The sequence below is a fragment of the Cyphellophora attinorum genome (assembly GCF_001299255.1).
Source record: "Cyphellophora attinorum strain CBS 131958 chromosome Unknown Contig28, whole genome shotgun sequence".
Classification (NCBI taxonomy): domain Eukaryota; kingdom Fungi; phylum Ascomycota; class Eurotiomycetes; order Chaetothyriales; family Cyphellophoraceae; genus Cyphellophora; species Cyphellophora attinorum.
In genome coordinates this window covers 281617-305916 of record NW_017253256.1, presented here as the reverse complement: position 1 = coordinate 305916, position 24300 = coordinate 281617, and the positions used below count along the sequence as shown (strand labels likewise).

General features: G+C 54.6%; 12 protein-coding genes across 12 annotated transcripts; 6 read left to right on the top strand and 6 right to left on the bottom strand.

Moving 5' to 3' along the window:
- Positions 1-250: 250 nt before the first annotated feature.
- On the top strand, positions 251-1067 carry AB675_11874 (60S ribosomal protein L16; the record flags this gene model as incomplete). Its single annotated transcript, XM_018140758.1, has 4 exons — positions 251-271; positions 374-509; positions 566-878; positions 929-1067. 4 exons carry the CDS (start codon positions 251-253, stop codon positions 1065-1067), a joined length of 609 nt encoding a protein of 202 aa, XP_017996804.1.
- A 681-nt stretch (positions 1068-1748) lies between these two features.
- On the top strand, positions 1749-7207 carry AB675_11873 (Protein HIR1; the record flags this gene model as incomplete). The annotated part of the gene is made up of 7 exons (XM_018140757.1): positions 1749-2081; positions 2133-2266; positions 2319-2908; positions 3829-3903; positions 3953-5789; positions 5891-6993; positions 7074-7207. 7 exons carry the CDS (start codon positions 1749-1751, stop codon positions 7205-7207), a joined length of 4206 nt encoding a protein of 1401 aa, XP_017996714.1.
- A 460-nt stretch (positions 7208-7667) lies between these two features.
- AB675_11872 (Alpha-1,2 mannosyltransferase KTR1) lies at positions 7668-9097 on the top strand (the record flags this gene model as incomplete). The annotated part of the gene is made up of 3 exons (XM_018140756.1): positions 7668-8560; positions 8799-8886; positions 8939-9097. The coding sequence occupies 3 exons, from the start codon at positions 7668-7670 to the stop codon at positions 9095-9097; spliced, it is 1140 nt and encodes a 379-aa protein (XP_017996842.1).
- A 42-nt stretch (positions 9098-9139) lies between these two features.
- Positions 9140-9493, top strand: AB675_11871 (uncharacterized protein; the record flags this gene model as incomplete). The annotated part of the gene is made up of 1 exon (XM_018140755.1): positions 9140-9493. The coding sequence occupies one exon, from the start codon at positions 9140-9142 to the stop codon at positions 9491-9493; it is 354 nt and encodes a 117-aa protein (XP_017996768.1).
- A 382-nt stretch (positions 9494-9875) lies between these two features.
- AB675_11870 (uncharacterized protein) lies at positions 9876-10334 on the bottom strand (the record flags this gene model as incomplete). The annotated part of the gene is made up of 1 exon (XM_018140754.1): positions 9876-10334. The coding sequence occupies one exon, from the start codon at positions 10332-10334 to the stop codon at positions 9876-9878; it is 459 nt and encodes a 152-aa protein (XP_017996825.1).
- A 1373-nt stretch (positions 10335-11707) lies between these two features.
- Positions 11708-12336, top strand: AB675_11869 (uncharacterized protein; the record flags this gene model as incomplete). Its single annotated transcript, XM_018140752.1, has 2 exons — positions 11708-11830; positions 11878-12336. 2 exons carry the CDS (start codon positions 11708-11710, stop codon positions 12334-12336), a joined length of 582 nt encoding a protein of 193 aa, XP_017996838.1.
- A 168-nt stretch (positions 12337-12504) lies between these two features.
- On the bottom strand, positions 12505-13611 carry AB675_11868 (Glucan endo-1,3-beta-glucosidase A1; the record flags this gene model as incomplete). Its single annotated transcript, XM_018140751.1, has 1 exon — positions 12505-13611. One exon carries the CDS (start codon positions 13609-13611, stop codon positions 12505-12507), a length of 1107 nt encoding a protein of 368 aa, XP_017996779.1.
- Positions 13612-14083: 472 nt separating this feature from the next.
- Positions 14084-15343, bottom strand: AB675_11867 (uncharacterized protein; the record flags this gene model as incomplete). The annotated part of the gene is made up of 1 exon (XM_018140750.1): positions 14084-15343. The coding sequence occupies one exon, from the start codon at positions 15341-15343 to the stop codon at positions 14084-14086; it is 1260 nt and encodes a 419-aa protein (XP_017996780.1).
- Positions 15344-15599: 256 nt separating this feature from the next.
- AB675_11866 (uncharacterized protein) lies at positions 15600-16562 on the bottom strand (the record flags this gene model as incomplete). The annotated part of the gene is made up of 1 exon (XM_018140749.1): positions 15600-16562. One exon carries the CDS (start codon positions 16560-16562, stop codon positions 15600-15602), a length of 963 nt encoding a protein of 320 aa, XP_017996724.1.
- A 1280-nt stretch (positions 16563-17842) lies between these two features.
- Positions 17843-19212, top strand: AB675_11865 (uncharacterized protein; the record flags this gene model as incomplete). Its single annotated transcript, XM_018140748.1, has 2 exons — positions 17843-18934; positions 18991-19212. The coding sequence occupies 2 exons, from the start codon at positions 17843-17845 to the stop codon at positions 19210-19212; spliced, it is 1314 nt and encodes a 437-aa protein (XP_017996717.1).
- A 183-nt stretch (positions 19213-19395) lies between these two features.
- AB675_11864 (Adenine deaminase) lies at positions 19396-20459 on the bottom strand (the record flags this gene model as incomplete). The annotated part of the gene is made up of 2 exons (XM_018140747.1): positions 19396-19878; positions 19929-20459. 2 exons carry the CDS (start codon positions 20457-20459, stop codon positions 19396-19398), a joined length of 1014 nt encoding a protein of 337 aa, XP_017996749.1.
- A 188-nt stretch (positions 20460-20647) lies between these two features.
- Positions 20648-21186, bottom strand: AB675_11863 (uncharacterized protein; the record flags this gene model as incomplete). The annotated part of the gene is made up of 2 exons (XM_018140746.1): positions 20648-20805; positions 20859-21186. 2 exons carry the CDS (start codon positions 21184-21186, stop codon positions 20648-20650), a joined length of 486 nt encoding a protein of 161 aa, XP_017996729.1.
- Between the last annotated feature and the right edge of the window lie 3114 nt (positions 21187-24300).

Sequence of the window (24300 nt, the reverse complement as noted above, 5' to 3'; positions counted from 1 at the left end):
ATTCGTCGGCTGTCGGAGAAAATTTGGTTCCGCGATCCCAACACGTGACTATGCTTGGCTTTTTGACGCTCAAACTGCAGTAGCCGTGTGCCAAGTCTTTGCGAGAACCCGCACTCACAATTCCGACCCTCTTGCCGCAACTTCAAGCGCATCTTGTTCGACATCCAGCTACACCTACTCCTTCAATCTTGTTGCGTTGAAGGACGAACATCAGAGTCCCGTGTTGTTTCTCTGACATACACTGGGCAAGATGTCGTCGTTTGAGCCAATTGTCAGTCTACACCCGCCCGTCTTCGCAATCCGACTACCCATCCTCATCCAATCTTCCCAGCACCGACCAGGACTTCCGGACCGTTGCTAACAGGACTCTCAGGTCGTCATTGATGGCAAGGGACATTTGCTCGGCCGTCTCGCATCGACAGTCGCGAAGCAGCTCTTGAACGGTCAGAAAATTGTTGTTGTACGATGCGAAGCACTCAACATCTCCGGCGAGTTCTTCCGCGCTAAGCGTACGTCACCCGTCCTACAGACGAGACCTTGCGCATACTCACACACGAGACTACAGTCAAGTACCATGCCTACCTCCGAAAGATCACCCGATACAACCCAACCCGTGGTGGCCCCTTCCACTTCCGTGCCCCAGCCCGCATTTTCTACAAGACCGTCCGCGGCATGATCCCACACAAGACCGCCCGTGGCAAGGCCGCTATGGAGAGATTGAAGGTGTTTGAGGGCGTCCCAGCTCCGTATGACAAGAAGAAGCGGATGGTTGTGCCCCAAGCTTTGCGAGTACTCAGACTCAAGCCTGGTCGCAAGTTCTGCACGGTTGGTCGTCTGTCTCATGAGGTTGGTTGGAAGTATCAGGATGTTGTTGCTAGGTGGGTATACGCAGTCACTTCTGAAGTTGTGTTACTAACGAGGACTCTAGACTTGAGGAGCGACGGAAAGTCAAGGGTGCTGCATTCTACGAGCGAAAGAAGGCTGCACGGAGACAGTTGGCTGAGGCAAAGAAGACTGCCCCGGTTGACCAGAAGGTCAAGGACAAGCTGGCCGAGTACGGCTACTAGATGCGAGTCATCTCGGACAACGAAGAATGGGCGGACCCCACGGCTCGGTTCTGGATCCTTCGCCACACGACCACGACAATAACGACCGACGCCCGTCGACACCGCAAACAATAACGGTGCGCTTCTCCAGACCCCACGAAGCCCGCCGTGAGAGGTCGCAGTCACCTCCACTGGCGGATTGGGTGGTCCAGAGAAGCATATCGCGACTGATCAAGATACTGCTACGAGCATTTGAGGAGTATTGCTGCGCTATTTTGCGCCGACTTCGACTTCTGAACTTTACGTTTAGCTAGTTGTGTGAGTCTTCTCGCATGAAAATGAGAAAATATTCCATCATCCAACGCAGACGCCGTCCACTATGGGCCATGACGCCTAAAACTGTGGCAGTTCGAGGCCTGGGAACGATTAGGATCGTAAGAATACTCATGAAGTGACTCTGTCCGCTGCGTGCTTGTACCTACTGCTGCTGTATACATACTACTGTTATTACGCATGAGAATGCATGATCTTCGACCGGATGACAAGAGCTGCATTACCTAAGCAGATGTCCAGATCTCCAAAGTACACCTCGCCGCAGGTCTGCCTACCATACCCTCACACGAACACCCTACACCTTTATGACCAACCTCTAGTAGTCGTCAGCATCAGCTCACAGCACCTCGCGGTGCCCTTCTCATCATAATGGAGCTCTCACGAGCCGCAACGAGGGCGCTGCCGCGGCGGCTTGCGGCCCTGGGCAGCACCCGAGTTGCACCTCTGGCAGTCTCGCCGATGGCCATCTGGTGTCGACGACAATTCTCTCTAGGCACAGGCAACCAGCTGCCAGGTCCAGGCTCGAGTCTTGGTGGAAGCGGTGGTGGCATGCCGCAAGCATATTTCCAACGGTCATCGAGATTACCTACGAATACAATTATCAAATTTGTGCCACAGCAGACTGCGTGGATCGTGGAGCGGATGGGCAAGTTCAGTCGGATCCTGTCGCCCGGTCTTGCTATTCTGATGCCAGTCATTGAGGTACATACAGCCTTTTGACCGGCTCCGATCTGCATGCTAACGTGAACACAGAGAATCGCTTACGTCCAAAGCTTGAAAGAATCAGCGATCGAGATACCAAGCCAGAGCGCCATCACGGCGGACAACGTCACACTTGAGCTAGACGGCGTACTATACACCAGAGTCGTCGACCCATATAAAGCGAGGTAAGCCCTCACAACAACACACAGACACACCCGACCCCACTAACAGCACCAGCTACGGCGTCGAAGACGCAGAATACGCGATCGGCCAACTCGCGCAAACCACGATGCGCTCCGAAATCGGCCAGCTCACCCTCGACCACGTCCTGAAAGAGCGCGCCAACCTCAACTCCAACATCACACAAGCCATCAACGAAGCCGCATCCTCATGGGGCGTCGTCTGCCTGCGCTACGAGATCCGAGATATTCACGCCCCAGACGGCGTGGTTGCAGCGATGCACCGACAAGTCACAGCAGAACGATCGAAGCGGGCTGAGATCCTGGAGTCGGAGGGACAGCGGCAGAGCGCGATCAATATTGCGGAGGGACGGAAGCAGAGTGTGATTCTGGCTTCGGAGGCGTTGAAGGCGGAGCAGATCAATCAGGCTTCAGGTGAATCGGAGGCGATTTTGCTGAAGGCGAATGCTACGGCGAAGGGTATTGATGCGGTGGCGAGGTCGATTCGGGAGGGCGAGCAGAGTGCGCAGGGTGCGCTCAGCCTGAGCGTCGCGGAAAAGTACGTGGATGCGTTCGGCAAGCTTGCAAAGGAAGGCACGGCGGTGGTGGTACCGGGCAATGTGGGGGATATGGGTGGGATGATTGCGAGTGCGTTGTCCGTGTATGGGAAAATCAGTGAGGGTCAGAGGAAAGCCATTGATGCGAAGGCACATCGTTGAATTCATCGTCGCCGACTGAGGCTGGCGATGAAGTTGTGGACGCAGCAACAAGACCTGGCTCGGACGTTCAGCAGACGATGTTGGGGGCATTTGACAAGGTCAGGGCTGGCAAGAGGTGATCTCGGAGAACGGTCCAGGTGGTATTCTACTCATTCATATTCCAAGCTCAGCTCTTGAAGAACAGGGCGGCCTCTGTATGTCTACAGTGTATAGCATAGGAAAGCCGGAATGGAAAAGCATATGAATCCTGATTCATTTCCAGCTTATGGCCGATCGAGCATGATCCCGTTCCCTAGGTATTCTGAGGGCGCCATTTTCGCAGCCCAATGTGTTCAACCCGCGTGAAGCCCGCCCGAAACACGTCCTTTCTCCAAATCCGACACGCGCAACTTCCAGAATTGACATCAGCCTCACATGTAAATCATTTGCACCTCACGAGTACCTTACACCAACAATCAACACCCATAAATCGCGTCACATCGTTTATACCCTTCGGGCGGCCTCTATCTGAGTCTTGACTACCTGGCACCGAGCCCGACGATTCTGACACTGCAAGAAGAGGGAGGAGAAGCAATGCGCCGGCTCCCGCTGGGGAGGACGCTGGGATGTTGATTCTGAAGCCGAAATGGCTTACTCATGGCGGTAAGTCAAGAAAGAGTGAGGCGAGTGTGGCTGAGGACGTGCGAGTCGAAGTCTGCCAGATCCCGCTGGGGAGGACTCTGCAGCTTCATGGATCTGGAGATTGGGTAGTCGAGACACGATTCGCAGGACGCAGACGATCTACGTCTTGTGGGCGCTAGGGAGGCCTCTGATGCAGAACAGAACAATGCTAATCAGACACGTGTACAGGTGAGAAGAAGAGCTTCGAGGTCTATTCATGCGACATCTCACCAGATGGCGAGAGGCTCGTTACATCTGCCGCAGGTAAGTACAGCCATTCTACGCCCGGGGAGGCCTCTGACCCATTGTCCAGACGGCTACGTGCGAGTATGGGCGACGAAAGCGATCTACAAGTCCGAAGACGCCTCCTACACCGGCCCGAAGCAGCTAGCGTCGATGAGCTACCACTCCGGCACCATCCACACCGTCCGCTTCTCGCCCGGCGGCAAGTTTCTAGCCTCCGGCGCCGACGACAAGTACGTCTGCATTTACACGTTAGACCCAAATCCGCCGAAACACTCGACCTTTGGCTCCAACGAGACGCCGCCTGTCGAGCACTGGCCTGTCTTCCGAAGACTGATCGGCCACGACAACGACGTGCAGGATTTGGGCTGGTCGCATGATGGGACAGTTCTGGTTTCGGTGGGATTGGACTCGAAGATCGCGGTATGGTCGGGCTATACATTCGAGAAGCTGAAGACGATATCGAACCATACCAGTCATGTCAAGGGGATTACGTTTGATCCCGCGAACAAGTACTTCGCTACGGCCAGCGATGATCGGACGATCAAGATCTTCAGGTTCACATGCCCAACGCAGAACTACAGCTCGCATGATGCGGTAAACAATTTCATACTGGAGACCACTATTACGCAGCCGTTCGTCAACTCGCCGCTTACCACGTACTTCCGGAGATGTTCCTGGTCGCCGGATGGGGTCCATATTGCGGCAGCCAACGCTGTCAATGGACCAGCGCCGGCGATTGCTATCATTGTGCGAGGGACATGGGATGGGGATACGACACTGATCGGTCACGAAGCAGCAGTCGAAGTCTGCGCGTTCGCACCACGACTCTACAGCGCCCACCCCGATCCACAACCAGACATCAATGGCCACATGCCCCCCAACACCACTGTGATTGCTTGTGGTGGCGCCGATAAGACACTCAGCATATGGACTACACAGAGTCCACGGCCGATTAGCATCATACGAGAGCTGTCGGAAAAGCCAATCTCAGACCTACGCTGGGCTCCTGACGGCATGACACTGTTCATCACAGCTCTCGATGGCTCTGTACTATGTGTTGTGCTCGAGGAAGGTGAAATTGGCTACCCGCAGCCGGTCGAGGAGAATGACAAGTCACTCACCAAATTCGGCACGTCAAGGAAAGGTCAGGGCTTCCCCGAAACGACAGACGCGCTGCTGCTCGAAGAGATGAGCCGTGCTGGTGAGCAGAAAGGTGTAGAGAGCCGGATGGGAGCACTGATGGGAGACGCACAACCCGCAGCGCAGACGAACGGAGAGAAGAAGACGTCCGATGGCGCTGCCGGCGACACGATGAATGGCACTGCTGCACCTACGAATGGCACGAATGGTGTGTCCACGCCACCAGTACAGGACCAGAGTCAGGCGAAACTCGAGCGGCTCAAAAATCGGGTCGAGATTGTGAATGGCAAGAAGAGGATAAAGCCACTTCTTGTCTCGAGCGCTGGCGGTGGGGAGTCCTCCTTGCCACAGACGAAGCTTATGAGCGCCGCTGCAGCGGTACAAGCTATGGATGCACCCTCTACGGTGCTCGATTTGTCGAAACCCTTTGACGGCCTCCCCAAAGGTGGACTGGCAGCGCTTCTACTTGGGAATAAGCGAAAATACGCGCAGATTGACGGCGAGGAGGAAGGAACGACCGAGAAGCGAGTCGCTGCAGCAAGTCACAGTGACCGTACTCCCATACTACAGAGCACTCCCGATGGTCTCGTTCCCGCAGCGCCACAACCCGCCGTTAACGGCCCACTCCCAACTCCAGAGTTCATCCGGCCAGCAGTCGTGAACCCAGTAATGTCCGTTAGTCAATTGCGCCTAGCGGTACCTCGGATACGGAATATGATCATTCTGGGCATAGACGGAGATGGAAAGCCTGCTGACACAACCGGGTAAGATGATTCCTGTTCTGTTTCCCATTACCCATTTTTCTGCGCAGAGGCCTCTCTGGACCTTTTGTTTCTGATTTCTGACGGAGTCTTCACTCAACCAGTACCAACAATGCGAACGAATCCACAAAGGCCGCCCGAGCGGAGTACATCCTCGAGATTCGAAACCCATCCACGCAGTCACTCACTCAACGCGCCCAAGACCGGGAGCCCGCCCGGATATCGCTCAGCAAGAACGGCTCTCCGCAATGGCAGGACTTCCTTCCCAGAACGATCCTACTCGCCACCGGCAACAAATCCTTCTGGGCCGCAGCAGACGAGAACGCGTCGGTCTATGTCTGGACACCCGCTGGTCGAAGACTGAACAGCGCACTAGTAGTGGAGTCACAACCTGTGCGATTGGAGAGCTACGGATCGTGGCTGCTGTGTGTAACCAGCGTAGGGATGTGCTATGTCTGGAATGTCAGCACGATGGCGGCGCCGCACCCGCCGGTGAGTCTGGCGCCGGTCTTGGACGCAGCCGTTCAGTCGCTGGCGGCGCATCCGACGGGCGCACCTGCTATCCACCACGTACGCCTCAACTCAGAGGGCCGCATCATCGTCAGCTTGTCCAATGGCGACGGCTACGCGTACAGTCCACAGATGTACTGCTGGCAACGCCTGAGCGAGGTCTGGTGGGCTGTGGGCAGTCAATACTGGAACACCACTGACGCGTCAGTCTCAAATCTGCAAGCAAAGCAGTCGTCAGAGGGCGCCCCAAAAATGGATGTTTCCGCGGGAATATTGCCTTGGCTGGAGCGGAATACAACTACGGAAACCTTGCTTAGGGGTAGGGCGTTCTTCCTACAGCGGCTCATCAAAGTCCTCCTCAGCAGAGAGGGCTACGAATCATTCGAATCAGGGGTTTCGCTCGCTCACTTGGAAAACCGTCTAGCGGCCGCCCTGATGCTGGGTTCCAAAGAAGAGTTCAGGGTATATCTAATCATGTACGCGAAGCGCCTAGGGATGGAAGGCCTGAAGGGCAAAGTGGAAGAACTCCTACGGACGCTAGTAGGTGGTATAGTCGAGGCGGATCCCGACGAGGAGGCCTCTGGAGCTGCAAACATTGCAGCAAACGTGGTCGAGGGACGGAATTGGAGGGAAGAGAACGCGCTTATCTGCGGGTGGAAGCGGGAGGAGCTGTTGGGAGATGTGGTGCTTGTGCTGGGTAAGTGGTTTCCGTTTCGTTTCCCGTCCCAAATCCATGGCCACAGAGCCCGCCCTGGAGCTTTTCTGACGACGTTTTAGGGAAACATCGCGAAATGCAGCGATCTACCGTCCCATATGCGCGCATGTTGGGCCTTGTGGGCGTTAGCAATGGCACTGGAGCTGGAAACGGAAACGGGAGCGGAGGCGAAAATCAAGCAGATGTCGAGATGTAGAATTCCTCGAATAATATGCGCAGCGCCCGCCCTGAGGAGGTGAAAATTCCTCCGGAGCTGGACAACGCCAACACAGTTGGAGACCGTGAGATGCCAAACAACGACTTGGTGAAGATGCCACGCGCGACGAGGTCGGGATTGCGCTGGGCGGATTGATGGGCGCGTGGGGAGGCCTCTGTACAAGTATGTATAAGTACAGGCAAGTCAGGGATTACTACCATAGACACGGGCATGAGGTGTCTGTCAAGTGCCTATAAGAGCAAGATCAAATTTCGTTGACTTGCAGTTCATCTTCCCATCACACCGCCAAGCCTCCGAACACCACATGCAACCTCATCGGGACCACTGACCACAGCGCAGCGACTACATCCTTCGAACAGCATCGCACACCAGAGCCCTTCCCGACGACTCCTGAGTCCGATCGTCGTGCCCACACCTACCTACCGACGAGCGGACGAAAATGGACGCCTCTTCATCAACAATCTACTGCGCCTCTGAACCCAGCGAAAACGATCCTCCCTCAAGCCCGCCGTTCGCCCGGTCATTCACATCATCGAGCGGTCCTTCTCCGGTGAAGGCAGGCGCGCACGGCTACGACTCGCGAACACGATCGCGACGACGAGATGACGATGCGCCGAGGGGGAGAAGGGGGTGTAACTCGACCGCGTTCCGTATCATCGCCCTCCTCACACTCATGCTCCTCGCCATCTGCCTTCACCTCGGAACCGACCTCTCCACGACAGCAGCATCAAGCACAAAGCCCGCCTCGGTCCTCTCCAACCCCGGATTCCGCAGTGATAACAACCACAGTGCCCGCCTTTCGCCTTCCCACTCGCAGGGGAAAAGGCCAAAAGCAGCACTAATCTCCCTAGTTCGCAACGCCGACCTCGAAGGGATCCTCCAGAGCATGCGCCAGCTGGAGTATCGCTGGAACAGGCGGTATGGGTATCCTTGGATGTTCTTCACCGAGGAGCGAAGCGGCTTCTCGGAGGCTTTCAAAAATGCAACCTCCGCCATAACATCCTCTTCGACACACTACCACACGATCCCGCCTGAGCACTGGTCTACCCCGGAATGGGTTGATGGGTCGCTGCATCGGGATTCGCTGGGATATTTGGAAGGATTGGGGGTTGGGAAGGCTGGGATGTTGAGCTATCGGCACATGTGTCGGTGGAACAGCGGGTTTTTCTACCTGCATGAGGCGCTGGAGGGGCTCGAGCGGTATTGGCGAGTTGAGCCTGATGTGCACTTTTTATGTGATGTGGAGGAGGATCTGTTTGAGGCGATGAGGCGGAGGGGATGGAAGTATGCGTTTAACATGGGGATTTTGGATGATGGAAGGGGGTTTGTCGGGTGAGTTGTTACCTTTCCCCGTCGCTCCGGGGTGTTTGGGATTGTTGCTCTGGCACAATAAGTGATGCTCAGCTCGCGACGAGGTGCAGTGGGGAGTCTCCTACGGCAGCGTTCTCCTGGTGGGCACTCACTGCGTTTCCGAAAACCGAAGAAGCCAGCCAGATCACCCGATGCTCATGGCGCCCTATCCTTTCTCCCTCTGACCAAGACCATCCAGCTGACAGCTCATCCCAACCAGGCTATGGAAAGCAACAGTCGACTTCGCCCGCCGCCACCCCGAACACATCCACCCGGACGCAGACTGGTCCTGGCTCGTCGACACTCCCGTAAGTCTCTCCCTGTCCTCCGATACCCCGTACCCATAATAACCAACGACAGCCACCAGAGCATCCAAACGACGGCAGCGACACGTCAACAGGAACGTACAACGCATGCCAGTTCTTCTCAAACTTTGAACTCGGCTCTCTCGAATTCTTCCGTTCCGACGCCTACCAAGCATTCTTCCACCATCTGGATCAGACGGGCGGGTTCTTCTAGGAACGATTTGGCGATGCGCCCGTGCATACCCTTGCGGCGAGTATGTTGTTGGGGAGGGGGGAGGTGGGGTTTCTGAGAGGGGTTGGGTATCAGCATGATGCCGCGAGACACTGCCCGTCCGAACATAGGGAGGACTCTACCAAGGATCACAAGGGCGACGAGGCCGACCAGCGCATTTGGGACAATGGCGGAGGAGGAAGATGTGCATGCGAGCCAACGCCACTAGACGAGAACTTCTACAAGTTGGTACCCATGGAGAGCCCGCAGAAGAAGCCGGCGGATACGTGTATAAGAAGGTGGTTGGGTGGGGAGTGGTTGCGGAAGCGGGAGGGGTGGAGACGGGAGGTTGAGGTTGCTGTTGGGGGAGATGGGTCTGGGGGTTATGTGTTGGGTTGAGGTGAGGTGGTTGAAGGGCGAAGATTGCGGCGGAAGGGCTCGACAAGGGTGTCGTGGTGGCTCAAGTGCCATCTTCAGCGCATCGTTATAATGAGCGGACACGATGTCTGTCGCCACCCTATCAGGAAACGACGCATGAGATCTGCCTCAGGCGATGCGTGCCACGAGCACTTCTTCGAGGTTTCAAGGTTCGCCACTTCGACACAGCTGAATTCACCTCATACACGCCGTCATCGACTTTTCATCTTGTCAACCTTCCTGCTGATTCCGTCGCTTCACATCGGTGCCCAGCGACCTGCACCTTCCTCTCGCTGGATGCACAAGAATCCGCTCCCGCCGACTTCGTATCACAACAGAACTATGCTTCTCTGTCGCAATCGACTCAGCAGATAGCCACCATGTTATACATGATCCGGCCACTGCTCTTCGCCTTGTCGCTGACAGTCATGCACGCCGCAATCGGAACGCAGAGGCCCAAACCTCCGACATGGCACTGCCCATTCCTAGCAACGTCATTATCGCATACATAGAGGCGACAGCCAGATGCGGCGTAGTAGAAACCGATGGAGTATACGCTGGCGTCTGGAAGCCTGAGATCCGCGGGTGAGCCGTTCCAGCCTTGGCCGTATATGTTGTAGTCCTTGGAAGCCCCAGAGCACTTTTGTCCGGCGAAGGCGCGTGCCTCGACCAGTTTGGGGTTGCCTGCGATGGATAGTGTTGGTTGGGGGATGGGGGTGAGACCAGTCGTGGCTTCGAAGTGTGCGGTCACTGTGCCGGTTACTGCGGCGATTGTGAGACGTGCTGTCAGGAGAGAAAACAGGGAAGCTTTGAGGATGTGCATGTTGTTGTGGATGGCTTCAGTCGCAATTGACAGACAAAGAAAGAGGCGCAACGTCTCCTGGATATATACTTACCACAGAGACGATCGTCAGGGCTTGTTAGTAAGGTCAGAGGATGACTGCATTGTTGATTTCATGCTGTGCATCGATTACACACGAGTCAATATTGCTGCTGAAGCAGTTCACGGGTACCTTGCCACTACGCCGATCACGTTGCAAGGATCATTCAAGTATGCCCGTACCACACCGCCGTCAGCGTTTGTGGTCTGCTGGGAGTATCAGCGTGTGCATATACGGAACGGACGCGTCAAGCTGTAGCGCCAGTCGGACATTTTACTGTCTGCGTCTGAACATCTGGGCCGCCGTGTAATTTGAGACTGATCCTGCTGACTTCAGAACCTGGGAAGTTGAATTTTCCTAAGAGCATCGAAGAAATGCCTGCAACAGGGATATTTTCAGATTGCTGCTCGCCGCTACGACAATCCTTAGTTGACGCGGAATCCAGTTTAAGCCAGTAGCCGATAGTAGGCATCTTGTCGTCAAGACTCTCGGCGCTGTCCGTCGTTCAAGCTGCGTAGGGTCCAAATTGATGCCATATTCCTTAAAGTGCCGACGTGTGGCGTACATGTGGCATTTAGGCGAGGCAAAGAGAAGCCGAAGTCTGCATGTGATTAAAAGCTTTATATTGGACTTGAGTCAAAATTCTGCTTCGAAACCACGCACATATGCAACACCATCTTCTCGAAGACAAATCATTCTTGTCCCATGAAATATGCCGTACGTTAAATACTTATGAACCTGAATCTGAATTGGGCGGGACACTAACAGTGCAATAGCTGCTGGCGCAATGGTAGCGCGTCAGGTACGCCTTATAACATTTCAGTTGCTTGCGATCGCTCCTAACCTCATCATTAGACTTCTACTCGCTGGAAGCATCTTGACCATCTGAAGGTTGTGGGTTCGAGTCCCACGTAGGGTGGTTGTTGCAAAATTTGCTTTTTGCTCTTTGGTCGCCTCAAGACGCCGCTGTGATCTTCTCAATATGGGAGGTGGGCTCTCAGCTTTCGCGGGATCGACGGTGGGCGCAAGATAATCGAGTCAGTCATTGCAATGATTGTGTAAAATTGACAAAAGGCGTTCGCTGTCTGCTCGATTTCCAGAAAAGGCGATCGACGCCTAGCGCGCCCGTTGCTTCCTTCCTTTTCGAGAGCAGCGTATGCATACGCCCTGTACGCCTTTACTCATTGAGTTGAGACGAATACAAGTACTGACTACAAAGTCCTGAATATCGAGGCGCGCACGGTTCGCTCATCAGGTTCTCAACGGAAGGATTGCCACACCCACCACTTCTGCACGCGGAAAGCAATCCTCAACCATGGCCGCAATCAACACCAGCACCAACACATCCCTCCCAATCGTCCCGCTCCTTCAGCCTCCCTCGCCCGACATCATCACCCAGCTCGTCGCCTTCCACCAATCCTCCATCCTCCACGACCGCGTCCTCATGAAATTCCACCCGCCCTTCACCCCGGCCAAAACCGCCAGATGACCACCTGGTGGACCAAACGCCTTTCCACACTCCCCTCACCCGAGACACACGTCTTCTTAGCCCTCGCCCCGCCCCAAACCTCGCCATTTCTAGTCAGTGGAGCAGCGGCGTCCGAGGGCAAGGTAGTGGGCATCGTCATCCTGAGCACGCCGGAGAGCGACACGCAGCATTTCGTGGGCGACGTGCAGATGTTGATGATTGATCCCGACTTCCGCGGCAAAGGACTGGCGAAGCGGTTGATGCAGGCGGTAGAGGAGCAGGCAAGGAGTCTGGGGCGGACAATGTTGACTTTGGGCACGACGGTGGGATGTGAGGCTGATGCGTATCTGTACCCGAAGCTGGGGTGGGAGATTTATGGGCGGTTGCCGGGGTATGGCGAGCGGCCGCCAGCAGAGGACGGGACAGGGAAGGGAGAAAAAGTGGATGGGGTATTCTACTTCAAGGTCTTACGGTAGTTGGACGGGCGGCTAGGTTGATCTAGGTTATGTACTTTCTATATACAAAAGAGACCCTCTATTCTCACCAGCACAGAACTTCCGCCGTCATTTCATTATTCCTCATTGCGCAGCTCTATCAAGGCCACGACGACGAATCAGCCGCCAACTCTCTCGCATCACAAAGCGTCACATCGTCCTTCCCTCTTTAGCCCGCCACCAGTCCCCTTCGAATCGTCCCCAGCCCCCATCGCACTCGCCACTCATCCTCAATTCGTGTACAACCATGTCGTAGCTCCCCTCCGCGGGCGTCTTCCCCTGACAGACATTCCCTCCCATGGCAATATTGAGCAACACCGTCCACTCCTGCATCCGCCTAAACCCATCCGGAATACTCGCCTTCATCACCGGCCGCCCATCAATCCACCACAAGTACCTCCCTCTCCCCGTCGCATCATCCTGCTCCCATGCGAACTCATACTTGATCGGCCTCCGCCCCAAATCATGAATCGGCGTATCAATCACACGATGCTTCTGGCTATCGGCGCCATTGAAATGACCCCAGTGCAAACACGTATGATTCGTCGGATCGCCATTCCAGGACTCGCCTACATCCACCTCCCCCTCATTAGGCCACTGGAAGGGCTCAGCCGGCAGCAACCAAAACGCGGGCCAGATCCCGGGCGCAGATGGGTTGCTTATAGTAGCGGTAAGACAGCCCCGTGGACGGTCTAGGCGCTGGCGGGTCACGAGGCGAGCGGAGGTGTATTTTGTGGCGGGATTCGGGTCAGAGGGGTGTGAGATGGCGCGTAGGACGAGTTTGTGGTCGGGCGTGTAGAAGGAGTTTTGGGGCAGGTTGGTGTAGTGTTGGAGTTCGTTGTTGCCCCAGCCGTCGGTGTTGCCGAGTTTGTGGTCGAAGTCGGTTGCGACGGAGCGAGAGGAGTGGAGGATTGGGACCCAGTAGTCTGTTGGGTTGCCTGATTGGGGTTGTTGTGGTGTTGCGGCGGATTGGGCTTGGGGAGGCGGCTTGGTGTGGTTTGGTGGTGGTGGTGCCCATTGTTGATGTTGCTGCGGAGGTCCCCAGTTCTGTTGCTGTTGCTGTTGCTGTTGATAGCCTTGATAACCCTGCTGCTGATTACCGGGATAAGACTGCTGCTGCTGATAGCCGGGGTAAGATTGTTGCTGATAACCAGGATAGCTCTGCTGCTGCTGCTTGTTGTCGCCCATGCCAATCTCCCGTTTGATTTGATCGAACGCAGCGCGGCCTTTCTTCTCTAACGATTCCAGAAGTCCCATGTTTGCGGAAATGTCCAAAAATTTCCAAGTCAGATGCCACACTCCTTCGCCCGAGATCTCTCGGCCGATGTCAGATCGAGTATGCAAGCTCCCAAAACATTGACTGGCGTGCTATAGAGCTCTCAAATCTACAGGACTTCAAAAGCTGAAGTCGATTATGCAGACGGACTGCTTTCGAAAGGTCTATATCCGGGAAAGTAGCGGTCAGGAACGCTCAGCGTGAAGCTCCGATGCGCGTTAGGAGAAGCTGCGGACGGAGATAATCTAGAAGTGGCACACAGCTCAGATGTTACAGTATTGATAATAAATGCTGGACAAGAATAATCTTCAGAAATTGGTGCATTACCAAGTACTATCGAAATAAATGGGTAGCTGTAGCATGTTCGTCGTCCGATATGCCAGTCTTGGCGCTACGCAATCTGTCTTGAAATCAGGGAACCATTTCTGCTTCCTGCGACTACCTGACTGTATTTCAAGAATTACTCGCTAGAGACGCGTGATTCCTCAGTCTCGTCAACGACCGTGTCAAAGGCCGGTGCTGCTCGACGCACCCACTGGTTTCCGGCTTACGTCGTTTTGACTTCTTCGCTTCCGCCTTCTCTGTCGCTTTCCGCTTACGCACCCCAGCATCGACCTTAGCATCAAAAGCCCCCTTTGTCAACGACCGTGTCAGGGGCCGATGTTGCTCGACACATTCAGTATTCTTCGATTCACGTCGTTTTGGCTTCTTCGGTTTTGCCTCCTCTGTCGCTTTCCGCTTACGCACCCTAGCATCAACCTTAGCATCGAATGCTCTTAATATCCCGCTAACATCAACATCCGCATCACAACAAGTTCTATTCGGAAACGTGTCATCCGACAGCAACTGCAATGTTCCCTTGGAAGTGATTCCGCGATGCGCACGGTAAGGCTGTTCCGAATCTAGCATGAACCCAATGGCCCTGCGTAGCTTAGGATGATTGTCCAAAATGGTCTTAACTACCCTCAGGTCGGGTATCTTGAAGCCCGTCTTCGTGACCGGATCAGCCTCACCACCCCAATGGACGGGCATCGTGAGTTGAAGCACGGCTAGGTTTGGTAGTAGTGCGACAAGTGCTGGGACATCCTGGTCTGACCATGGTCTATTGAAGCTTTGGCGATAGCCGTTGTTGTCGATGCATTCGAATGAGATTGCTTTGACATGATCTCGCACCAGCTCGGACTGACCGAAGAACTTGAACGCGTCGGGGACGTATTGAAAGCCCCAGGCACAGCGGGGATAGAGCCACTGCGCGACGTCCACACGCAGAAAGCGGGATGTGAGGGAGATGTCTCTCAACCGGTCAGTCCATTCAATTCGTTGTAAGATTTTGTTGTTGCGGGTGTTCCGAAGACCTTGATACTCCTCGCGAGCATCGCGAACGAGTTTGTACCTATAGCGACCTACTCGCCGAACTTGATACTGACGTAGGATATCATGCCGCCAGGATTTTCGCCAGGGCGGTCCTTTCCCTGATCGCGTCCACGTCCACATTCGGTCTATCCTGATTTTGTACGGTGAGTCGGCGGCGACTTCTGGAAAGAGGTGTCCATAGATCATGTGTCGGATCTCCACTGGGAAGGCTGAGAGGTCCATGGCCTTGTGACGGGGCCGAAGAGGTTTGGGTTTCCATGTTGTCAGGTATCCTTGTGTTTGCATAACAGCATCGAACTGGTGTTCGACTTCCGCTCGTAGAGTTGCGATGACATCCATGTCTACGTTTTCAGAAGCGATGTGGGACAACAAGTGGGACATCTATTGGAACACTTGGAAGAGAGTGGTTGCAGATGTTGTCAGGTGTTTTACGAGGTTGTGATGTGAAAATACGAATAAATGGACAGGTGTCTTTAAAGGTACTCATGGCTTTTTCAGCTGCTGGGCCCCCTGCCTGGTACTGCCCATTCCCGCACATGTCAGGAGTCAGATCATGGCGCGGCGCGGTTACGGCCTGTGTGTAGGGAGACAGGTCTTAGCTCGCACCTGACTCGTCATTGTAGTTGCTCATCTGGGTAGAGGATTCAATCCTTGGCAGCACTTCCCGAGACTGCCTTCGTCGTAACATCCGCTTCCGCCGCTCACGCGCTTCTTGCTTAGCCAACTTTCGCATATAGGCCTGAGCATCAGATCTGCTCAGCAGATCACTGACATCAACAATAGCTCCATAAGCAGTAGTCGGCTTCCGCGAAGCATCATGAGAAAGCAACCGCAGTATCCCCATACGAGGAGGCTTGGCCTGGTACGGGGGAAACCGGTCGCAACCTAGTATGTTTCCCCAAGCCATACATAGCTGAGGGTGATCTCGCAGAATGGACTCAGCGGCTTGCAGATCGCCGAACTTCCATGGCCGCTGGGTGTAGCGAGTGCTGTTGGATCTGAGGTTGAGAGGTATCCAGAGGTCCAGCCGGGCTAGATTTGGTAATATGGCTGTAAGATCCACCACGCTCTGCCCGATCGGCGTCCCGCGAAATCCCTTCTGATTGTAATCGCTGTCAATGCAATCGAACATGATCGCCGTGACGTACTTCTGCATGAGCTGGGATGGCCCGAAGAACTTGAAGGCGTCAGGAACGTGCTCGAACCGGAAGATGCATTGTGGGTAGAGCCACTGTGCAATGTCGACGCGCAGGAGGCGAGAGCACATAGAGACGTCCTTTAGGATTGTGACCCATCCTAGGCCGTGCGGGTTGTGATGGCCGCTGGATACTTGGTATGGTCTTAAGACTTGTTGTCCTTTTGATTTGGAATATCCGCTGTTGGTATCAGACCGGAACCCTTCGTACGATCGACATATACAGATGTCGTATAGTCTAGGAGCAGCTTGAGTGACGTCCGGGAAGAGGTGAGCATATATCATATGTCGAACTTCCGTTGGCAGAGTCGAAAAGGAGTCCATGGTTATCGAGTCGGCCGGCAGAGCCGAGACGGAGTCCATGTATGTTGGCCAAACGATCTTGCGCGACGACGATTTGAACAATGGCCGAAAGGGTATGACGTGCGTGGTTTCCAGTGTCGTGAGGTATCAGAGGACTCAATATATCAGGATGCGATACTCAAGGTACTCATCGAAAAGTAGATCTGGCTGTTCACCCGACCAGCGCAGTACCATCGGTTCACATGACAAAATGCACAATTGATGCTACCTACCTTTCTTCAGTAGGTGAGCGTCGAGCCGTGCCAGACCATTCATACCAAGGGGCTTGTGCCTGCGTCCGTCGGTCTCGACATTCCCTGCACTAACCGGCGAGTTCGTGCTCAACTTACATTATGCCGCAACGACCGTGGTATCCCGGGGCGGGTGCGCGTCGCCAGAACTTCTTGTACAACCATGATTATTGTCGAAGGTGTAGCGACCAGAGGAGAAGGAAGTCATCTACCTTCCGATGATCGCTCCCCTCTGGTGTTGAGTGCTTCCGCTAGACATTGCTACGCGAAGGGCTCGGCCGCGAGCGAGCTCCTTCCACATCATCGTCCGGCGTACCTTCCAGTCCACGAGACTCGTTCGTTCTCGGACCTTGCGTGATTCAAGTGTCAAATTTGATGCCATGATGCACACGAACGCCAGGAGTTCATCAACCCCACCCCTGTGGGCTTCGCGGGGTTCTGCTCAAGGCTGAAACGGCCGAAGCTTTTCGCTTAAGAAATCTTCCGAGACTTCACATGTGCTTGACCCTTCAGCAAGCCACCAAGCTGATGGCAATTTCGACATCACGCATATGTGATGAAGCATCGCCAGATTGCAGTACCTCAATGCCGCTGTGGGACACGGTTCATAGGGAAAGGCTTCTCATCTTCTATGAAATCAGACTGGACGAAAGCGTAAGATAGTCGACTTGACGACTGCCCAGTATGGCCAGGTTTGCTCCCAGCGGTATCTCTTGCCGAGGCGCAAGGCACGAATGCGACATTGACGCCAGTAAAGTAGACGACCTATCGCGAAAAGAACCAACGTGCATAAGCGAACAACATGTCGACTTGCTGTCATCCTCTGATTGATGGTCTCGGCCCCTGACTAAACTCTTTCCAAGATTGTTGCTGGCGCATGAAACAGGTTCTCGATATCCTTCGAATTCCGTATATGTGATATACGCAGGTAGGTTGGACGGCCACGCAGCCGCTGAAGATGGCTGCGTCCGTTCTCTTCTACAGCTTCACGCTCCTTTTACGTGGTGACCGGCAGGCCAGGCGCCCCGAGGCCGTCGCCTGACCTTGAATATGTTTTCACTTAGTGCTATACCATTTATATTACTACCATTGACTATAGCAAGACCGATAGACCTTGATGGTAATGGTATTCCAGACTTCTGTGTTCCCCAGGATAACGGATCAACACTCTGCCTCGATCCAAATGGGAAGTGGATAGAACCACCATCGCAGGATGTTGTTGCCCCACAAACAACCTCACCTCAGCCAACTGCAACAACGGGAACACAGAACCCAACAGACTCTACAGCACCCCTCGTAGCGTTACCAACAGCATCAAGCCTTCCACCACTCAACCCATTTGGCAAGACCGCAGACTTTGCTTCCGCAAAAGGCACCAAATGGGACATCTCCTACATCGGAGACATCAAGTACACCGGCTCCTTAGCCACCAAGTCAGTCTATGGGGACAAGTGCCGCACCAGCAAGATCGGCTCCAAGGTCATCTGGAACTGTGGCGATATGAGCTGCAACCCCAATGTTGACGTCTGCGGCTTCGCCATGGGCCCGGCGTTCTACGGGACAGACGATGTGATGACTATCGACACCGACGACGTCACAAGTGTCCAGAACAATAACTTCGTTGAGCCCTGGGTCGGAGATGCGCAGCCGGAAGCACCACAGACATCTTGGGGAATGGATACCAGCAACGTCGCACCCATCAACGATACGCACGGCGTGGCGTTCGCGCGACAGATCTGGCGCGGTGCTCCTGATGGGTCGTATGCAGATCAGGGCAACGCCGTTGCGTCGATCACGCTTGGCCAGACCATGCCGAAGGCTACCCGCGTGGGACCCCTGCTCACCGGACCGGACATTGCCGAGTTGGGGCTGGTGGCTATCCTACGCGACGGCGAGTATATCTACGTCTACTCTATGGCCGGCCCATCCAAAGTCGCCGTCAGTCGTGTTCCTGCCTCTGACGACGTCTTCGACCGCGCCAACTACGAATCACTTGTCTACGACCCCGACAGCTTGTACACCATGGGCACCTGGCACGCCGGTCTCCCGCTCAAAGACACCTCCTCGTCCGCCAGCAGCCCCTCATCCCCCAATACCAACACTGCCAGCCCCATCTACGGCATGACGACCCTCGAGCCTCTGGTGAGTTCGGGTGCAGCGTCTACGGCTCAGCCTTCTACAACGCCTATCTCGGGAAGTATACCATCATTTGCAATATCTTCATGTCGTTCACGAATATGTATCTCTCCGACACTCCTTACGGACCTTGGAGTACAGGCTACAGCCTGCTCAGCGAGGTCAGTGGGTATGGCAGTCATGCGCATCCGGAGTATTCGGAGGAGGGTGGGAGGACTATCTACTTCAGTCAGGGTCCAAATGGCCAGTTTCAGATGTATAAGGTCACATTCGATGGGTATTGAGCAGGCTGTGTGCATGTCTTCGATTCGTATGGAAGAGCTTTGGATAGATTGGTTTAGACTACTTGCAAGAGTACCACAGAAACGACTCGATGTCTATCTATTAGCCTGTTCGTCTGTCTTGGTTCTTTGCACCTGCAATTCTGACCAGGTCGTGCCTACCAAGCCTCCTTTCCCTTCCTATGGTCATCTGTACCTGTCAAGTACGCGATTCAAATTGCTCATCAACTCAGACTTTCGCTCCTTCTTGATCCAGCTACATTCAATAGAATTCGTCACAATCTGCCGCCATTCATCAATAGCCAGATCGAACGCCTCTTGAACTGCGCAGTAATTGTCCAACACATATCCTCCGAAGTAAGCAGGATCATCACTGTTGATGCTAAACTTCACGCCGGCCTTGAGAAAATCCCGGATCGGTAGCTGTCCGACCTTCTGCACCACCTGCAGACAAACATTACTCAGCGGGCACACCGTGAGCAGAAGACCCTCCGCCACAACCCGACGCATCAGCGCCGGATCCTCAGCCAGACGCACACCGTGGTCGATTCGCTCAACACCAAGTGAGTCCAATGCCGCGGCAATGTACGACGGATCTCCCTCCTCCCCAGCATGTGCGGTCCGGTGCACGCCGAGCTCCTTCGCCTTCGCATAAACGCTCGTGAAGATCTCCGGACGAAGTCGACCTCAGCAGAGTCCAGGCCCACCCCAGCAATCACCCGCCCCTGATCACCACCGCCCTCGAAATACCCACCCCTGACCGCCTCATCCATCGTCTCAGCAGCATCCTCCAACGGCAAATGTCGCAAAAAGCACATGATCAAGCAGCTCGTAATCCCAAATTCCCGCCTCGCGCGCTCACACGCTGCTTTGAAACCCTCAACAACGGTCTCTAGCTTTACGCCACGGGATGTATGGCTTTGGGGATCGAAGAAGACTTCGGCGTGCTGCACGCCGTCATGATGCGCGGTCTGGAAGTATGACCAGGCGAGCTGCTCGAAGTCGGAGGCTGTGATCAGAATGGTTAGGGCGCGGTAGTAGTATTGGAGGAAGTCGGAGAGGTTGGTGAAGTGGGAGTATCGCTTTTCGAGCGCCTCTTGTGACTGGTACTCATCCTGTGAGGGCAGATTGATGTTGTTCTTGGCGGCTAGTTGGAAAAGCAGGGCTGGGGTGAGGCAGCCTTCTAGGTGGAGATGATGTTCGCATTTTGGGAGCTCGGCGATGAGTGAGTGAAGTGGCGATTTGCACATGGTGTTTATGCTAGTCCATGAGATCCGAGCAGTTGATGAATGATGTTGGATTGCCTGAGCCGCGGTGTCGACGAGGATAAGCTAAGATACTCTACAATCTAGTGAGATGTGCTCGATATAGAGACTTCCCAAGCAAAGTTTCCTGAAGTCCCCGCTTATCTTCGATCTCGGCCAACTCCGATCATTGTTCAGACCTTACTATCATCAGTCGGAGCCGTCGTCACCTCAACATCGAATTCCTTCTTGTCCGTCACCGGAACGCCACGTGTGACATTTTGCTGGCGGCTCGCAATGTACTCTGGCTCAGCCCAGAGAAGGTCGATTTCTTCGAGGGTGAGATCCTTGGCTGCAGCCCCTAGTCAGCATATATCACTCCTCGAGGGGGACTTTGCAACTCACTCTCAACAACAAACAGCCAAGCCAGCACAGTAATAATCCCTCCAGTGATACAAAACGTGATGTACACCTTCGCTCCCACATTAGGATCCGCAGCGCCCTGCCCGCCGAAGTAGGCCGCGATGAAGGCGAGGAACCAATAGACTGTGTTGGACGAGGCTTGCACTTGGGAGCGGTATTGGAGTGGCAGGATCTCGACGGCGTAGAGGAATGCAAGCCAGATCCAACTGGCGCCGTTCACCAATTGGAAGAGGATCAGGACGACGACAGACGCCCATTGTACGCCGGTGCTTAGATTGCGGATGTTGGCAAGGCCAGTGTAGATGCACATTCATGAACGTAGACCCTTCAAGCAAAAGTCAGGGTCCTGGGTTTCGCTCAAGATATGGCTGAGCCTGTCCTCTAACGTCTCTAGATATGTCTGATGTCGCGATTTGAAAACGAATGGTCGGCGCGTTCCGGGGTTCGTACAGTGCCTGCACGAGCTTGTTTGCACTCGACTCCGTGCAGACGATACTTCCTGGGATGGAGACTGGATGGGCTGTGCAGGATCTGGCGCCCCAGGAATTCCGTGAACAGCATTCGTCTGATCAAAGGGGGAGGCGCATGGCTACCACGTCTTCACAGAGTGGCAGTGGAACAGTCAATGGGGTATGTCGAACGATGAACGCTGCAAAGCTTCTGAGGATGCTTTTGCAAACCAAATCGTCCGCGTTGCGCGCCCAGGGTGGTCGAACTCTGATAGCGTTATGCGGTGGCCCTGTCAGCGGAAGATCGATCCTAGATGTGCTCAACGCCCTGTAGAGGTCTGATGGTCGCAGGACAATATTTGCTGGCTGCGGGGAGTCACAGGCTTCCGTCGTGACAGACATTTCCATGCTGATGAGTTGTCGGGCAACGACATTAACCTCTTAGTAGTCGTGCACAAATGGGACTCGAAGTAGCTTCCAAGTAGATGGAGTGCCCGAACTGGTGAAGTGCAGTAAGCGCCCGGTAGCAGACCTGGCCGTTTGCCCTCGTCCGCAGACCCTGATCACGCGAAGAACTTACGCCTTTCATTGGTGTTGGTCTCGGACATGGTGCGACAGCCAACACCTTCAACTGCTACACGCCGAGTCTCCGCATGACTATAGCCAGCGCTGGAGTCCAACGCTGCTCCCACGGTCGCCAGAATTTTTGGCCATAGCGTGACCATGCATCCTTGACGCCCTTGCGGAGCCCGACAATGCTGTTCGGTGTGCATTGCGTGCTTGCTTCGCAAATGGGCGCGAAAGCGCGATTCTTCGTCGAGAATCATTGTTGAACTAGTTGACGGAAACGACTCCTTCGTTGTCAGGCTCCTTTAATGCCTACCGACGGAGTTGTGTCGCGGTCACCAGAAGGCTAGACTAGACATTTGCAGGCTTATTTGCAGCCGTAGCCTGGAGAGGGTCCGCAGTTTACCCGGCTACCTTCAGAAAATCAATGCTTAATAAATCGCCTTTCCGTAAATTGCCACATTGAGCGACGGTGTCGGCATGCAGTACGCATATCCTCGGACGCGGGCACGCTCATCTTGGGCGTCGACGTTGTCTCCGAGGCAACAGCGCTCACCACGCGCAGGGTAATTATGCAGGGAGCTGGGGAAACACTCAAATACCGAGATCAACCATCATTTATGCAGGACACTGATCAGCTGTGACTCTGTCTATACAGGCAAGAAGCACACTGGCAAGCTGACACTTTCCGACGAGATAGAGTTCAGCAGGGAAGTATCACGGACCCAGCACTGACAGCAGGTCCACCATTCCTCCTTACGCCGGCCACTGACTACCTGATACCCTCACTGCAGCGTGCGTCTAAGGGACGGCTATGTGCGGTGATTTGGGATCGACACTATGTCTCACGCCGTTGTTCTCTTTGGCCTCGATCGACTTTCGGTTGATCCACCCAACAAGCTGGCGGGCTCCAGACGTGACACATACAATCTTCCATAGTGTGCGGAAATGGTGACTGTCACAAACGAATGATGACTATAAGTGAAAGCCCAATTCCCAGATTTCAGAACACACTGATGAACCAGTCAGGTCTGTCCACCAGCCAGAAGCCAGCCGACGCTGTCACTCGCCAACAATCGAGAGAATGCGACCGCAACTCACTCCCCTTTCCGCCCTCCTCACTATCCTACTAGCCCTGATTCCCACAATCAGCGCCACCCCAACCCCAACCCTCCACACGAATCTCACCGGTCGTGGTTCACCTACCCTCAACGTCAACTTCTACAAAGGCGACGGCTGTTCCCAGTACAGCGGATACTTGCAAATCGGCGAAGTCTCAACTTTTGACTGCCATAATCTCGGAACTGGCATCCACGGTGTCAGCACATCGCAGGTCAACCAAGTGTTCTTCCATCAGGGCTTCCAGCTCTATGTGCATCACAATACAGGCTGCGGTTCTCCGGCGAGCAGTGTTGATTTTTGGTATGATCTAACCAACAATGAGAATTGTCACCAGCTTTTGGTTGCTCCGACCACCGGGGCGGAAATTAGGAGCGTGCGTCTCGGGTACAAGAATTGACGCCCGATGTATATCAGTAGAGGAGAGGGTGTAGGGAAAGATCGGAGCCTCTGGTCGGGCTGTCCACAACATTGATGTCCCGTAGAGCGCGTCATAACGACATTTGTGTGCTCATGATGACCTTGGCATAGTCGTCATGTTTGGGCTGTACATATGTAACGTAGAGCTCAATGATAGTTGGGTAATGCGCATTCATCTCAGAGCCGATCAAGATCTCGGGTGGTGAAATCGTTCGTATCCAGCAGGAAGTAAGACCAGGCCTTCCTACCAGCCACACAACTCAATTGTGCATCGGCCAACACAGAGCAATTTGCCTGGCTCCAATCCCCGTTAGTCACACGTCCGCGACTTCAGTGCTCGGCTGGTACCGGTACGTGTGCTGTCGCGAGCCTGCTTGCCGTGCGTACTCAACTGCGGCCGCCTTGAAGCGTCCCCGGCCTCCGCGGCATTAGAGAACGCAGCGGTGCTGCCCAAATACCAGTGGCATGTCTGCCGTAGATGGTGGGCGACGGCGATTGACATCATATCGGACGAAGCTTCCAGACTGCGCCCAGCTTCATCGTCTAGATTCTTCCTGCCTTCAGGACCATCGAGGCATCAGCTCCTCCGGGGCTTGCAGAGTCTTCGGCCGCGTTCCAGAATAGGATGAGTTGGTGCGCGCGGAAAAAGGGCAACTAGAAAAACTGTTCGATGAAGTTGGAGCATTTCGATTTCGACGGGATGCAAAAAGGCTTGGCGGCGATGGCCTTGAGGTTAAAACCTACGTCGAGCTCTCCCTTGCCGCTTGAAGCGTTGACGCAGCCTCGCCTCACGGTCGACTCCCCAAGATCCTTTCTACTGAATGGGCTTGCTTATGAACCACATCTGACAAAACTGTTGGAAACAGGTC